This window comes from Artemia franciscana, chromosome 11 (assembly GCF_032884065.1).
Source record: "Artemia franciscana chromosome 11, ASM3288406v1, whole genome shotgun sequence".
Lineage (NCBI taxonomy): Eukaryota > Metazoa > Arthropoda > Branchiopoda > Anostraca > Artemiidae > Artemia > Artemia franciscana.
The window spans coordinates 2,043,001-2,061,103 of record NC_088873.1 but is presented as its reverse complement, the minus strand read 5'-3'; the positions used below and the strand labels follow the sequence as shown (position 1 = coordinate 2,061,103).

Below are 18,103 nucleotides of genomic sequence, written 5' to 3'. Positions count from 1 at the left end.
TAGCCTATTCTTATAGGATTTATTACAGTTTATAGAATTTATCATAAATAATCTATAGGATATATAAAATAATTTATAATTATTAATTGACAAATAATCAATTATTTTATTTTGTTAATTTTTTTGTTTGCTTTATTCTTAGACTTTATTTATATGTAATTGTTTATTTAAATATTAAATTTATATGTTAATTATTTTTATTATAACTAATTTTATTTAGTTTGTTTATACAATTATTATAATTGATAATTTTTAGTTTATAAGATTTATAAATACATTTGATCTGTAAATAGCTTATATATATTTTGAAATTAGAAAAAGTTTTTGTATCCTGTTCCCCCAGCCATTTTTATCAGTGCAGTTTCCCTCAAGTGCTTATCGGACTTCATATATTTTTATCAGTATACTGTAGTTGGATCCCTGAACGTTTTTATGTGCTAAAATGCTATTTTACCAGTTTTCCTGAATTTTCTGTGATACCAAAAAATAAAAAATAATTGTCAATTAACAATAGAAATATAATAAACGAAATGCGGTAAGAGTCTCGAAATGCAGTAAAAAGCAATAAATCAGATTTGTGTTCCTACTTCAAAAAAACGGAAATTTTGTTTACATAAAATGAACGGCTGCTGATCAATCTAAGCTGATTATTAAATCAAATCTAATTATAAATCTTATAAACTAAAAATTATTAAAAACAATAGTGTTATATATAAACATATTAAAAATTATAACGTCTATATATAGGCTACGCCTTAAAAATGAGAGTAACACGTCTTAAAAAATGGAAATTTCTTAACATAATATAAACACCTGCTGCGGTCATGACGTAAAAACTCGGTCATGACGTAAAACTGACATTTAAACCCGGTCATGACTTAAAAGCTCTTGGTTAAACAGTTACAAAATATATGAAGACAGTAACGCGTTCTAAAACTAAAACTTTTTTGTATATCTTGATTTTCTTGATTTGAGACAAGTTTTTCATTTATTTTAGGAAGACTGAAAAGTTATCTGAAACCAAAACATTTTCTGTATTTTTTGATGTTCTTGATTTGAGACATTTTTTCCATTTTAATTTAGGAATGTGGTTTTTAAAAATCCAACATAAGGATCGCTTTTTAAATGGAATTAAATAAAAAAACAAGTTTTTTTAACTGAAAGTAAGGAGCGAGATTAAAACTTAAAACGAACAGAAATTACTTCGTATATGAAAGGGGCTGCTTCCTCATCAACGCCCCGCTCTTTACACTAAAGTTTGACTCTCTCTTAACTCTATTTTTAAAACAGTAAAAAACTTTAGCGTAAAGAGCGGGGCGTTGATGAGGAAGCAGCCCCTTTCATATACGAAGTAATTTCTGTTCGTTTTTAAGTTTTAATGTCGCTCCTTACTTTCAGTTAAAAAAAACTTGTTTTTTTATTTAATTCTTAACGTTTTTGAATCAATGCATGTTTTGATTTTGGCTCTCCGCAGAGGAATAATTGAAACGAAATTTGCATATTATTTTTTTTTTGCTAAATGGCTTTCTCTCAACTTTGATCGAATGATTTTGAGAAAAAAAGAGCAGGGGAGGAAGCCTAGTTGCCCTCCGATTTTTTGGTTAATTAAAAAGGCAACTAGAACGTTTAATTTTTTACGAATCTTTTATTAGTAAAAATATACGTAACTTATAATTTAGCTTACGTAAAGAACTTTTGATGCTCATGTTTTTATTACATATATGAGGGGGTTCGCCCCCTCGTCAGTACCTCGCTCTTTACACTAAAGCTTAAATTTTGTCCCAATTCATTAAGAATGACCCCTGAATCACAAAAGCCGTAGAATAAATAGTTGAAATCATTAAAAATATTTTAGCGTAAAGAGCAAGGTATGAGGAGGAGGTGAGCCCCTCATATGGGTAATAATTTCTGTTCGTTTTAAGCTTTAATGCTGCTTCTTACTTCCAGCTGAAAAAACTTTTCCATATTTATTTTTTCATTGTTTTTTTTAAAATAATGCTAGAAAATCCTGCACTCCCTTCATGGAAATTTTCTTCCCCCATGACAAGTTCCTCGATGGAAGGTTCCCCCAGCATATCCCCCTCTTCTCAACCCCCTCCCCCAACCAAAAAATCCTCCTGAAAACGCCTGTACACTTCCCAATAACCATTACTATATGTTAGCACTGGTCAAAGTTTGTAACTTGTAGCCCCTCCCACGGGGACTGCGGGGGAGTAATTCGTCCCCAAAGACATAGTTATAAGGTTTTAGACTACGCTGAACAAAATGGCTATCTCAGAACTTTGATCCGTCGACTTTGGGAAAATAATTAGCGTGAGAGGGGGCCTAGGTGCCCTCCAATTTTTTTGGTTACTTAAAGAGGGCACTAGAACTTTTCATTTCCGTTAGAATGAGCCCTCTCGCAATATTCTAGGACAACTGGGTCGAAACGAACACCCCTGGGGAAAAAAACAAACAAAAAAACAAACAAACAAATAAACACGCATCCGTGATCTGCCTTCTGGCAAAAAATACAAAATTCCACATTTTTGCAGATAGGAGCTTGAAACTTCTACAGTTGGGTTCTCTGATACGCTGAATCTGATGGTGTGATTTTCGTTAAGAATCTATGACTTTTAGGGGGTTTCCCCCTATTTTCTAAAATAACGCAAATTTTCTCAGGCTCGTAACTTTTGATGGATAAGACTAAACTTGATGAAACTTGTATATTTAAAATCAGCATTAAAATGCGATTCTTTTGATGTAGCTATTGGTATAAAAATTCCATTTTTTAGAGTTTTGGTTACTATTGAGCCGGGTCGCTCCATGCTACAGTTCGTTACGACGAACTGTTTGATCAAACTTACAATCAAAATTCAAGATTGTCGTTTGTCAAGAGCGAGAAAGGAGTTTATTTTCACGTTTGTTAAGAACGAGAGAGCGATATTGAGATTTCAACTTCTTCATATTGTGAATAAATACGGGCTATCCGATTTATCCCTTCATGGAAAAAATAAGCCAAAAGCTGTGGTGCGTAGTATTCCGTTGAGGGTGTAGTTGTCTTTGGGAATGGAGAGATTATTTGTTTTATTTTTACGAAAAAAAAAGGTTTTTAGAATTACCTAATTACTTTTGCTCATTTATGGCCACAGTTAAACCTGATATCACTACCGACAATGTGTGATATAGGATATATTGTACATAGGATATATAGGGGAATTTCTCAGATTAGTACTTGCGCCCACCTGTTGGTTGATGCTAGAATCAAAATTAAATAAATTTGATTTCTAACTATTTTATGCTTCACTCAAGTCCGTATCCAGGGGGGGATTAGGCGTTTTGACCTACGCTTTTTAAAGCCCTTTTGCCCCCCCCCCTTCCGAAAAAATAACTCTCACCGAGCAAAAATCCTGGATACAGGCCTGGCTTCACTGTTATATCCATTATAGATTTTTGTTTCTCACCGGGAATACAGCTAGTGAATTTTTTTAAAGATATTTCAGGAAATATATGGTGACTGCCTGTTTCCAGTAGCTTATTTTTCAGCGAAAACTTTAATAGCATCAGTGGTTGTGGAAATTATGGTGAAATTTAAGATAGGTTGATAGAGATAATTACTTACGTTCACCTCTAGGCCGGGCCTAGATTTGAATTAGAATAAGGCTGATCTTCATTATTTACAAAATACTTCATAATTTCATGCTTAAATTAACTATAGCTTTTAATTTCTTACTAGATATGTTTTATTGCAGGTTAATTGACATGATTGCCGAATATTTCGACAGTTCAACAGCTCATGCGATAAAATTAGTCGATGTAGAACGATTACCCCTGCTCTTAGTTGCTAATAAAATTAGGTCAACATTTGACAATATTAGTATGATACAAGGTAAGATTTCTTCTTTGTGTTTTAACTTCTTTTTTTGCTAATATTTTCTATAAAAAAATTATGATGTGCTGAAAGAGTTGTAATAAGCCTTTCTCTCTAGTTGTATGACTGCTTCAGTTAGAAAAAAAAAAAAAAAAAAAAAAAAAAAAAAAAAAAAAAAAAAAAAAAAAAAAAAAAAAAAAAAAAAACAACAAACAAACCAAGTACAGCATGAGGATCCTTGGTATACTGAGGTAAGGTACAATAGAAGGATTAAATAAATTTCGAAGAGAGAGTGGTAGTGCTTTGAAATTTTGTTTTTGTAATGCTGTATTATTTTTTTCTGTCTTTTTCGTGAAGTCTTAGCGGGTTAAGCCTTTGTGCACTTCTTACATTCTCCGTACATCTGTCCTTCTGCACATTTGTTCCTATTAGGATGCCTCTAAACTTGAAGACAAAAATTGAAAAAATAAAAACAATGTAAAGCATGATGGTTTTGGGTATACCGAAGTGAAGGTTTATTGACAAGAATCAACAAATTTTTCAAGCGGGGTATCTGTTTTTTTAAACTTTTATTTAGAGATCTTAAGTTTTCTGAAATCTATGTATTTTTACGCCTTTTTCATTAAGTCTTTCTGGGTTAAGCCAACCAACACTTTTTATCCCTACATATGGCCTTCCAACATATTCATACCTATTAGGAATGCTTTTTTTTTTAGCTTAAAGGCCCAAATTACGAAGAAATTTGATAAAAGCGTAAAGCATGAGGCCTAGCCAGAGGGATTAACACATTTTCTAAGGGAGAGATCTATTACTTTAAAAAATTGTATTTGAAGGTCTTAAGTGTTCTGAAATTTATTTATTTTTACGTGTTTTTGATAAAGTCGGACTTCTGACACATTTGTTCATAACTGCATTAATAAACATGGCTAGAAGAACAGGCTAGGAAAACTTTTTCTAATTTCAAAATATATATAAGCTATCTACAAATCAAATCTATTTCTAACGAAACATTGGTTCATATCGGGGTGCCTCTTTTATGCTTAGTGGCGCTAATTAATAAATGTAAAGCATGAGGACAATACATACACTGAGGTAAAGCTTAAATAGGAGGGATCAACAAACTTTTCCCAAGGAGAGGTAATAATTTGAAAATTATCATGGGAAGGTCTTAGTTGGTTAAGTCTTTCAATACATTGCCCCTAATCTATCTGCCCTACTATATTGTATTTTTTTTGTGTCCCCGTTGTATCCCTGGCTATGGAGCCTTTCAAGGGGGAATAAGAGTGTTGTATTTCCATTTCGTATTTATTGGTGAATAAAATCTGAACTCTGCACATTTTATCCTATTAGGATGTCCGTTTTAAGTTCAAAGACGCAAATTGATGTTGAAGTAGTAAGGGCTATGGCCACCTTTAGACAAAGCTTAAATGATTGGATTGGAACATCTCTAAGTAATAGAGATAATGCTTTGAAAATTTGTATTTGAATGTCTTAATTGTTGACAATTTTGTGTCTTAATGGGTCAAACCCTCCGAAACTTCTCAGAATGGGAAATCTACATTCCTTAACTCCCTCACTCTTGGTATAAGTTTAATTATGACTTCAAAAATTAACAGGTAGACTTTCCACAAGTCTTAGAGCTTGTAAACTTCCCCTGAAAAGAAATTTTAAAAGAGAGAGCACTATTTTTACCTTTCATTTATCTTTTATTAAACTGTATCTATTATGTTTTATTGAAAATGTAGTTAAATCATTAGTCGCTCAACGTAAGCAGGTCACTAAATATTCATTATAAAATATGGCTTAGACATACCCTCTCCCATTTTGTATATGAACAATTGTTTGAACTCATGTGCACTGAGGAGTGTGTCAAGGAAAATTAGAATTTCCACAGGAACATTTGACTCTAAAATCACGCTTTTGAGATTTATATTCAGTTTATACAAAATAATTCAAACCTTGCAACCCCTTCCCCTGAATTCGTGACTACGTATCCACTTATTGAGATTTGGTATTCGTGCGCGAAGGATCTGCGATAATAGACAAAGAAACAATGAAGTATACCCTGAGTGTGGCCACAGAGCACCTTCCTTTGTAGTGCGAAAAAGGGCACGCAGTATGGAACTAGCCCTGGTTTGGTTTTAAATTTTCACCAGACATTCTGAGCTCAAACTTCAATTTACCAAGAATGAAGCCGGAGCCTCCCCACTCTTAAACATACCCGGAAGTAAATGCGAACCGTCAGGACTTTTAATTTTCTACTCTTGGGTTAAGGGCATGGACGTGAGTCATGCTTCTTTTGACTGTGTGAAAAATGTCTTTTATTCCCTTTTAGCAACCATCAGTCTTTTATCTGCGGCTTAACGTAAATCAAAGTAAAAACATAATAATTAAATAAGAGGATTACCAACAATATTTTTATTTAGGTTCTTAAGATTTGGCTGGGTGTTGATACTTGGTGCTGGTTGATTTATTTCTCAGGGCAAACTCAAGTTTCCTCCCTTATTAGTTTTCTGTGTTCTTTGGACCCAGTGTGCTGTTGCTAGACTGACATTTGTTAACTTTTTTCCCCAGGAACTGGCTTGATTTTGTACTATAATTAACTTTCTTTGGCCTTTGTCTGAACGTAAGGGGATAAATCTTAATCTGTTTTCTTTTCTTTTTCAAAAGGGAGTGTAACATTGGAGGAAATGATGACAACGTTGATGCATGTTCATGAACAATTTAATTGGCAACAAGCCGCTGATATTGAGGAAGAGCGAGCTCGGGAAGAGAGAGAAATAATTAAGCGGGAACAAGAAGAAGCTTATAATGCCTCACTGCTGGCGGATAGGTAAGTAGATTTATTTTTTAAACTATATTTAAGGAGTAAAAAAATTGTACTTTAGCTGCCCTATTTCACCCAGACCCCAAGAAAAATATCTATTTATTTTGTACTAAAATGCAAACCATTTTGACTAGCTCACTCAAAAAGAATTTAAATAGAGGCAGGTTTGAGGTAGAATGGATCGAAGCAGGTTTTGCCCCAACCTCATCGTGAAAAGGCAACACAGAATTTGCACCACCTTTGAATAAGTTTCTACTATCGTTTCTCGAATATAAGATTTTCCATTGTGTTAGTTAGCCTTTTTTTTTCTATCTAAAATCACCCCGCAGACTTTATTTGCCTATGATGGCTGTACTAAAAAATTTTCATGCAATTTACTGGACCATCATTATTGTTTAGTTTTGCCATATTGTCCTTTCATGCCTCTATAGTGTTATAGATTCCAGTGCTTAACACCGAGAATGGGAGAAGCTCAACTCTGAAAATCTATGAAATTGCGTAAATTTACGCTCTTACCTACACGTTATTTTTAATGACTAAACATACCTGTTTCTTAGCCACCCGGATGAAATCCTGAATACTGGTTTAATTGCTATAGATATGATAAATTTTATTGCAAAAAGCCTACGGGCCCTAGCAACATAGAATACAATCTACAAATAAAGCTCAGGAACAAAATACAACTTTAGATAATAGAAATCAAAAAAGAAAAAGAACAAAGAATAACACAAACACAATAAAGAAACACACCAAGGTTCAATATTTTAACCAAAAAACACCAATCAAAAGAAAATTCACATACTAAAAACTAACAAGCTATCCGCTCAAATATGATTCCCTATATTGGATCCCTAAACGAAGAAACTTCCACAGCTGTTTAATAGCACATGCGTTCCTCCCAGCTATCCGCTCAATTAACCAGCATTAACTCCCAAACACTCGTCCAAAACATTCATTCCGCATGTCAGACAGCTCTTCACACTTGGGTACAAAATGAAATAAATTCTCATTCACACATCCACACATAGGGCAAAAATAGGGGGCAGTAGCCAGTCTAACCTTTTTTGTTTATTTATTAAATCCGAAAGCGGTAAGCTTTACCAAGCCTGTCACACAATACATTCTATATACGAACACTGAAAATATAATATAAACATACAAATCTATGAAAGTAACACACTATGCAAACATTCTGATCACAAAAACAACTAACACAAAAAAACATTCTCAAAATGGATCGTGATAAGACCTAGTATTGAAATCTGTAGAGGCTAAACTATTTTAGAAAGACTGGACCGTGATAGTCACAACTGTTTTCGATGGAAGTTTGTTCCAAATCTTCCACACTCGGCTAGATAAAGAGTTTTGGCCTAATCTTATTTGTGAACATGGTGGGTATATTTTGTGTTGGTATTGGCGGGTACTACCATAGTCTATAAAAGTGAAGAAGTGAGTTGGAATTGTAATATCAATATTCCTAACAAATCGAAATGTATATATTAGGTTAGCTCTATCACGTCTCTATCAAGATTGAACTTAGAAAATGCACGCTTTAGACGTAATAATTGGTAATTTGCCTTATGGGTGTTATCCGATGCATGTTATCAAATTTGAGATTCGAATTGAAGCAAACCCCAAGGTCTTGGACAAACTCCACGCTTGTAATTGATTTATCATCAACGAAATAATGGTAATGCTGAAGGAGTCTACGCAAATAGTGCACAGCATTGCACTTGGTTTCGTTAATGAACAGAGAGTTTGCCGTTCACCACCGGCGCAGAGAATCCAAATCCTCTTGAAGTAAAGAAATCTCTTGTTTATTCATGACTGATCTGTTAACTTTCGCATCATCCGTAAACACTTTTAAGGTTGAATTCCTAACAACACATGGCGAATCATTGATAAAAAGGCAGAAGAGTAATGGCTGAAGACAACTGCCTCGTGGAACTCCACTCATGACTGACATAGGTGATGACAAAGCATTACCTACCGCAACTTCTTGGGTTCTGTTTGTAAGATAATCGGTTATCCATGCTTCAGTTTGCGGGTCAATACTGTATGTTTGACATGTATTTGTTATAAGTGCGATGGAAATTTTGCCAACCGCTTTGGAAAAGTCAATATAAATACAATCAAACAAAAAACCATTATCTGCCATCAATTGGAAATCCTTAATCACATCCAGAAGTTGCGTGTTAAAAGAACGCCATTTACGGAGCCAATGCTCACCTGAATGCCATTAGTCTTTTTCCTCAAAATGTATCTGAATTTTGCTCACCAGAACTTTCTCCATTATACGGGAAGCGATAGATGTATTTGAAATCGGTCTGTAATCTCTAAAATGGGACTTTGAGCCATTCTTGTACAATGGCCTAATGATAGATTTAACAATTTATCGCCAATACCGAATGATACGCCAATACCGCTTTTTTCTAGTGGTGACAAAAACTCAACATAAGCAATACCATCAGATGATTTCGCAATTACTAGGTCTAAGACTGAAGGGGTCGAATTTGCCCGCAAACGAGTAGGGTTTTGAATATGCTAATGCAAGTAATGCTCTTGCAAAATTTATAGGAATTGATTTTCAAACGACTCATCAGAATGTTGCGTTGTATTTAAGGTCCAATCTATAGAGGGTAGGTTAAAGTCACCAACTACTAGAAACTTAGATCTAAATAAAGAAACAGAGGACAATAACGGCAATATTTTTTTACTATTAAATTTAGACAATTCACTAGCACTAGGACTACGATACATGGCTACAACGTTGAAAGCACTTGTGGACCCAGGTAACCTTCACATTAACAACTAAACATTCACTTATACTGGAGGAGATCGGGTCATTAACTTCCATAGGCTTCATCGAGGTATAAACATAAATAAAAATTCCACGCTTATAATTACTGTTGACAATTAGATTATAATCACACACTAGCTGGAAATATACATCTGATTGTTGACAATTTTCGGGTAGTGACTTCGTTATAACGATGACTTGGGATTTGAGGGTTGATATTAGGACTTGAAATTCGTCAATTTTCGAAGATAAACAGTCTGCGTCTGTATAGAGAACAGTTAAATCCCTCCATCGTTTCCCCACCAAAAAAATTTACTTTCACTAGTTCCAGTCCCATTTTGCCGTTTCTAATCTTTCAACCTGATTCTCCTGCTGCTTCCTTTTCTTGAAGTTTTTAATTAAAAAAATCGTACTTTTTCTTATGTGCAAGTTCGGTGTTTGTACGATCATGGGAAAATTCGAAGCCTATAAATATAGCCATTATGTTCGACAGATTATTTGACAGGAAGAAAGAAGAATGGGGCGAAATTTTTCAGGTTTCACTTCCCCAAGTCGAACAGAGAACGAACATTTAACGGGACGATTCTGAAGGATAAGCTCATTTAGAAATTTCAAATCCTTTGCGTTTGCCGTTTCTTTGTCGTGGAGCTTGGATCTTCGGCAAGTCCATGCAGTCAGTTTTTTTTTGCTTTATGACAAAATCGTCCAGGGTACTGTTGGATACCAGCTTCCCTCTAATATTTTGTTGAAGCTTTTGGCTGAGGGTCTCAAACTTAGTTTTGATATAGGTTTCAGCGTGTTTTTTCACGTCCTGAACTAAATATTTGGCCAAGTCTTTCCCCATGTTTGTTATTATGTTACTCAGAGGCTTTACCAGCTTATCAAACTTATCTTGAATCTTCTTTTCAATGTTAGTAAACGGTGATCTGATCTCATTCTTAATAATGTTTTTTATCTCGGAGGTAGATAAACTATTTTGAGTGACAGACCACAACCGACCACACCGGGACAAGAACACATCGAACCAAGGCGACGTGTCATTTTTGTAAGCAAATGATATTCCATTTCAGTCATGTCAATGCTCTCAATACAAAGCCAGTGTTCACAAGAGTCACTGAGAAGAGCGCAACTATCGTCGTTTAATCCTTTATTGCAGGCTTTGCAATTATCGGTGCCCTTTGTTGGAGACTGTTTCTGGTGTTTTTGGCTCATTGTGTTGCGAGAACAACACTTTGGTTTTGACTTTTTTTATTTTTTTTTATTTTATTTTTTATTTTATTATTTTTTTTTGTTCCTAGCACCCGATTTCAGCTTATTCCTAGAAAGTGGCAAGGGTCTAACCTATGTGGTTTTTACGGAAAGTGCGGACCTTAGGCTGGATTGATGAATATGACTTTGCATTTTGGAAAGCTTTGTAGAACTCTTGTTTGGGGCCAAAAATCTATTGTTTCTACCCATTTCTGTTCGTGATTTCAGTTGAGTTTATCATTCGGTTTTTCGCACTTGGGATTGCGGTAGAGAAATGGTATCAGATGTGCCTCTTAAAATTTAAAAGTTTTCTCTCATTGCTAAGGAACTTAGAGTTTATCATTTGCTCCTTTGTAAGTGATGATGTTAGAAACTTGGCCTACGGCAAAAAAGTCAACTTTTGAACTAAGACAGATAGATTTTTGTCCACGGAGTCGATAGCTCTTGATGAGCTGATCAAAGTATATGCCATCCATTTTTTGGTACAAAAATTCCTTCATGAGATATACCAGTTTGAAAGTTTAAAGGGGTTAACAACTTCAGCAGTAAGGTAAATACTGAAACCAAAAATAGGCCGACACGGAAATGGTATCAAATATACCTCTTAAACTTTAAAAGTTCTCCTATTGCTAAAGAAATTAGAGTTTATCCTTTACTCCTTTCTAAGTGGTGACGTTAGAAACTTGGCCTATGGCAAAAAAGTCAACTTTTTAACTAAGACAGATCGATTTTTTTCGACGGCCGTCGATAGCTCTTGATGAGCTGATCAAAGTAATATCACCCATTTTTCGGTAGAAAAATTACTTTATGAAATATACCAGTTTGAAAGTTTAAAGGGGTTGACAACTTCTGTAGTAAGGTACACACTGAAACCAAAAGTAAGCCGATACCAATTGTGAGACATATAAGTTAGTTGCAAGCAACAGTCGGCTGTTAGCTCATAATCATCTTTGGCAATGAGGGGTTCGCAACTTTTGCTAGCTGGTGTACCTATTATTTGTTTCCGATGTATTTGATGGTAAGACCGGTTTTGTTCCAGTGGTAAGACATGTAGGGGACTTGTAAATAATAATCGGCTGTTAGGCTACAATCATCTTCAGTGATGATGGGTTTGCAACTTTTGCTAGTGGCAATGAGGGGTTTGAACTTTTGCGAGTTGGTGTACCTAGTATTTATTTTAAGATACTTGCAGATTAACAGCTTCAACGTTTAATTGAAACGAGGAAACAAAACAAAATGTTGCTTTCGCAACATTTTACTCGGTGAAGCTGAACAAAGGTTGCCGCAACACCTCACGTTGCCAGTGCAACGTAGATCTAGTTTGTTTTATGTAGTACTGTACTTGTGTCAACATTGAATAGGTCAGCCAGTTAACAACTGTCAACAAGCTGATCAAATTTGACAAAGGTTCTGCCAAAAATAAGTTCGAAATTAATGACGTTGAAGTTGGTATTTCTGCTTTGTGATAAACTGTACTCGTATCACCCTGAATAGGGTAGTGAGTTGAAGACTTCCAACCAGCTGATCAAGTTTTACCAAGAGATAGTTAAGAATCAGGGCTGAAATAAGGCTGCTCAAGTGGGTTCATCTGCTTTGTGACAGAATCCATTTGTGTCACATCGAATGGGCCAGCCAGTTGACGACTGTCAACAGACTGGTCAAGTTTGATAAGGAAATGACCGAGGATCAGGGGCAAATCCAACTCCTTGAAACAGGAAAGCGGAAGCCTTGGAGAACTATGAGAAAAATGTCATATAAGAATTAGAAGATACACCACTTTGATCTCTGGAGGTCTTCTGGTCGATTGAAAAATTTAAATTGAATTGTACGCTTTCATTTGGGGCAATTGTGATTTTTTATTTATCCTTTCGTTGAATACTTACTTTTGTCTCTTTTCCAAAAGCTACTCCCTGAAAACGCTGATAAAAACCCTATATTTTGGATGTTTATGCTTATTTAATGCTTATAACGATGCTAATGTTGTAACCTTAATACACAAATGATCTTTTTTAGGGCAAAAGAAGAAGCCAAAAAGCAAGAACTTGAAGAGAAACTGAAGGTTGAAAAAGAAGAAAAAAGGAAGGTGGAAATGGAAGCAAGACAAAGACAGCAGTCAGAGCAAGATAAACAGGTACACTTATGTCTCATACTCTTATGTGATTCTATTGTTTTAAAAATCATGGCTTTCATAATCGGTTTCTTTTTTAAATTTGTCGTGGCTATTGTTATATGTTACTGTTTATACTGTTATAATAACAAATGGGAAATATTAGATGCATCCGGCAGCACTGGTTTCTGTACTTAGCGTCAGATATTCTGCTATATGACGTTATATATGCGTTATGTATGACGTCATCCTTCTTGTTTCTTAACCTTTTACTGTTCCAAAATACCCATCGTTACCATTACAAACTATGTCCCTACTTTGACTTGACGTCAAGTTCGTAGTGGCTACTACGGACTTGACGTCGTTAAAAATCTAATACTCTTTGTAATACCCTTTAAATATATCAAGTGAAATTAATAATTTTAAGTTCGTAGATGTAAATGTTGCTCCTGTATATCGTAATGATGTCTAAGCTTCAAACGCTTTTGACTAAAACAGGCTATCTATATTCTCTACTCAAGGCAGATATTAAACTTCAGAGGCTGTTACGTGGCATATCTACCCTCTACGGATACTCTCTGCAATAAATACAAAATCCCGGCGAAGATGCTACTTCCCTAACTTAACCTTTCTTTTTTGGTAGAAGATCTTGTACGAAAAAGAAATAGAAATATCTTTTGAGTAAAATTCACTGGGAAAATGTTTGAGCCTTTTTTTAGAAATATTTTGTACTTAAATGCACGAGTCCTGCTATGAAAGTTTTCCATGGGGGGATGGGGGTACTGTTCGGAGTTTTGCTTTTACCAGGGTTTAAATGGTTGTAATTTTTTCTTTCTTGTGAAACCTATTGTAGAATACAGGATACGTTTTCCTTTTTTTTAGTGTGTTGATGCCACCACGATATTTTACCTAAAATTTCGTGGCTCCAAGGTATTTTTAATGTCTTTTTTTTCTGCTTAAAAGAAGAAAAAGATTTAACAAAACTAGAAAGTTCCTAGTATGGATCAAAGAGTGAAGCTCTGGAAATAGAAATGTGGAAATGGAAATGTTAGCCTCGTGTGGGTTACTCCCGCGATGATATACGATTACTCGTAGGGTTACTCTTTTGTTATCCTCATTTTGGGATCCAAAACGAGGATCCCAAAATGAGGATTCTCATTTTGGGATTTCTGCTTTGTATGTGAAGTCGGTTGCTGTTGAACAGTATAACTGAACCAGTGGAGTCTTCTTATTTTGATTACTCTTGCTATATCCTACTGGTTGCTGTATAATTTTCTTGGGTGAATATTACACGGTCTTTAAACCTTTACAATAAGTGAAGAGCTACCCTCATCATAAAAACCAAATTTAAAAACTGAACTCTTGAAAGCCTTAGTAAAGTCAAATAATTTAACATATCTTAAACATAATGTGTTTGAAGCTAATTGTCAAAAGTTATTAGTATTAGACAATTTGTATATTTTTACGAAAGGGAGAAAAAAAGTGAAAATTTATGCAACCAAATTCAACATGTATGAAAACCCTACCGTTGAGTCGCTTGAAAATCATTTTACACGAGACTTAATCCCAAGCGAGTGAAACCCCTTGGAACTGGCAAACTATGTGGAAAACAAAGGAAATTCTAGGGATATCGCAGAAATATTGATTCTTGAGGGACTGGACCTGTTAGCCTGCACCCCTCCCCTCTCCTTTGAGGGTGCCTTAACCGTAGTGTCTTGAAAAATATTTAGAAAAAACTACGGCAGTTGAACCGGCATTACTTTTCTCCGACATGGTCCAATACACTGTAAGACTTTTTCATCACTGGGCTTTGTGTCGTCTTTTTTTTTTTTAGACACATAGAAGCCCTATTATTAGAGCAATGAGAGACGTACGTTTGGGGTGGGGGGATCTTGGCCCTACCCCTTGGAATTTTTGTTGGTTTTTGTATCATCAGACCCACACTGAAAAAAAAAAATCATGAATAGCTCCTGCGAGGTATGGATATTTTCGTAGTTTTGTTTTTTGGTGAATCCATAAACCAAAATTCTTTAAAAAAGAGATGATGAATTAAACAAGTGCTTTGCTAAAGCTTTGCTAAGTGTAAAACAAGTGCTCAAGTTCTCTATTGTTTAAATTTATGAATTTCACTTGATGGCTTGGCTGTACATTTTAAGAAATTAATTATAAAAAGCTTTTCCCAAAAAGCAGAATTCTAAAGACAAGCAGAAATAAAGTAATTTAACGACTCAAGCTTAAAACAAAAAGAGGTTAAAAATATTAATGAATTGAATTTATAGCTAACAGAAACTAAAAGAAATAATCTCATTAAACATAAAATCAACAAATACTGATATTGATGAATAGACAAAATCTAAAATCAACTGAAAGTAAAATGAATAATGAAGTCAAAATCAAAACGAATTGAAATTTATCCGTTTAAAATCAGACGTTACGGATCCATGCAACCAGATTTGTTTCCTAAATTTTGCCTCTGCTGTCTTTCTTTTAGTACCGTCTGCATGTCCAGCAATTTTCAAGGATATCCACAAAAACAAAATTGGATATCTTGCCCTGGGAATGGATACAATCAAATTATTGGTTTCCTCTTGGGTTCGTTTTGTCGAATTTGTATGCCCAGCAAGCTGCAAAACTAACAGAAAAAAATAACCTTTGGTTGTATTTTCGACTTCATGAATCGATACAAACAGTTTATTTTCCACTAATTTTGTCTTCAATGAGATCCCATTGTCCCTGACTACATGCCCTGTTGATTTTTTTCAGACTAGCTTAAGTCAATTTTTTTTTATTCGGTATTTTAGAATATATTTTTGAGAACTTTTCTTAAAAATTTTTTGAGGATTTGTTTCTAGAAATTATCTTGAGGATTTTTTAGATTAGTTTACGCCAAAAAAATTTCTAGGATTCTTTTTTTAGACTTTTAGAATTCTTAGAAAAATTTTGAGATTTTTATTAGATTAGCTTGTGTCATAAATTGACACAACCCATTTTTGTTTAACTTTTTTGTCATCTCTCGCTGGAGAAAGGTGACGTTCCATGGTCCAGTCTACATGCCCTGTAAGTTTAAGCCAATCAGAGAAAACCGAACTTTTAGTTCTGTTTCAGGTGTCACATATTGATGCAACCTAACTTTAAAACGCCTTTTTCATTAAGGTTTACTTAGCCCTGTATACACCCTATAAGTCCCAAGGCTATTATAGACAAATCAAAATTTGGTCCATTTTTGGGAGTTATAGATCGATACAGTTAAAGTTAATTTCAATTTTCCGTTGTGCGTATGGGCACACCAAGTTCGGCACACCAAGTTTGGGTACGTATGGGCACACCAAGTTTTTTTTTTCAAGCCGAATAGAGACACGAAGTTTACAGGTCCATTTTTGGATGTCATTTTGGGGTGTCGTTTGTCTGGTAAATTTTTTTGGTCAAGGCTTAACCAAAAAGTGAGACTCGACCCGTTTTGCGATAAAACAAGGTTATGTTTAAAGTTTTTTCTGTACATAAGGGTCCTGGTTTACGCAAGAACTCACGGACATAAACTTTCATGCTGTTAAAAAAAAAAGTATGGCCAGTTTTCAGCCGAACCAATATTTCCGAGATAAAATGTCTTGGCCCTCTCATTCCCTCTTCCAAACGTTAAATGTCAACGCACCTCTTAAGTTTCAACTCGATATCCACAGTCGTTATATATTTTGATAACGTGGGCAAACAAAATGTCTTTCAATTTAATTTGCTGTTCCACTGTGCAAGAAAATCCCACAGAGATTCACGATACAGATTCACAGAATTTCTAAGGCAGATCGGAGAAGTCAAATCCCCCCCTGATTCCTTCTAGAAACAAAAATTTTAACTCTGAATGTGTCAGAGTAGCTATTATTGAAATGTTGCAGATACACCACTTTGATAAACGCGATGGGATGCAGGAGAAGCGTTTGCTATGTTTGGATCTCAGCTGATTTCAGTCGCTGAAGGCAGAAGAGGCTCGAGCTTCACTGTATACTCCGCACCAGTGGTTGGTCTAGAATTGCCAATAGCGAATTAAGAAGCCGTTTCGTCCCGTCTAAAGAGCTGTCTCTCGTCATCGAAAGATGTCAGCTCAAGCTCCTCGGCCACACCTTACGTAACCCCAAAGGAACGATATGTCGAGACGTCCTCAACTGCGAGCCTCCATCCTCTTGGAGACGACATCCGGGAGGTAGAAGAAAAATATTGGCCAAATATTCAAAGAGGGCCTTGAACTATAGGGAGGCTTCTGCAGGCATGGTCAAAGATAGAACACTGACTGAAAATTTGCCGGGGAAGCTGGAGCCGTAAGATCGAAGTGGTCGTCGGAAGTAATTCCAAAATCCATTGGTGCCGGGTAGGAAAGTCCTTCGTCTGGTTCCCGCCTGAATTAAATAAGTAAGACCTCAGTTGGTATAGCACTTTGGCGAATCTATAGCAGTAGTAGTAGTAGTTACAAATAAAGCAAAATGAAAATATAGAAATACGGGTATAACGTCTCAAATATGACAGAGGAAAACAACAAAGAAGACTTTTTTTTTTTTTGCTAATAATAATAAAACTTTGAATATTTCGACCGTCCGAATATTTACGCCCGGAAACCTTTATCAACGGAAAAAAAAAACAATTAAAAAAAAAAAGACACAAAGAAAAAATGAAAACACAAACGATGATAAAACCTCACCTCTTCATAATGTCTGATGTGACAACGGTTACCATGCAAATAGCTACAAATGAAACAAAAGTAGGTTAGATTTGGTTGCCTCTCTGATATATCATATTGTAATAAAACAAACAGCGGTGACATAGTTAGTTGTTAATAACTTCTATTAAAAAATATTTTTCCTGCTATTTTCCATTGTCTTTCTTGAAATATTATACCTGTTTTTTATATCTTCATTCCTTTTATTTGCAACAACTTAACAGTAGTTCGACAAGAAAAAGAAAAAAAAAAGTGAGAATTAAATGTTTGGGGGGCGGCTGCCAACATGTTCTTCTGTACTGTCCAATTTGACGTTTTGCCCTCCTGCAACTACAAAATTTTTCGTAAAGGACTTTCCCCCAAAGAAAGAGACAACTGTTTTTAGATATACTATTTTATAAGTCTCACTGGAGATTCAATAATCCACCCCCCCCCCCCGCCAAAAAAAACGATATCCCAATGACAGAATGGAATCCATCGAGTACCGTTCTATTAGAGTTCTATGGTTCTTCAAAAGTCCTTATTAGGTTCCTTTATGTTCCTAGTTTTTGTTTTTGAAGTGGACACGC

At 35.1% G+C, this 18,103-nt stretch overlaps 1 protein-coding gene across 1 annotated transcript in view; it reads left to right on the top strand.

Moving 5' to 3' along the window:
• The window catches only part of LOC136032674 (FAS-associated factor 1-like), a 127,620-nt gene that overhangs the window by 55,994 nt on the left and 53,523 nt on the right, over window positions 1-18,103 (top strand). Inside the window, exons 10-12 of the mRNA XM_065712967.1 lie at window positions 3,732-3,868; window positions 6,521-6,683; window positions 12,739-12,856. Of these exons, the coding sequence (XP_065569039.1) occupies window positions 3,732-3,868; window positions 6,521-6,683; window positions 12,739-12,856 (418 nt within the window). The remainder of the gene's footprint in view (window positions 1-3,731; window positions 3,869-6,520; window positions 6,684-12,738; window positions 12,857-18,103) is intronic.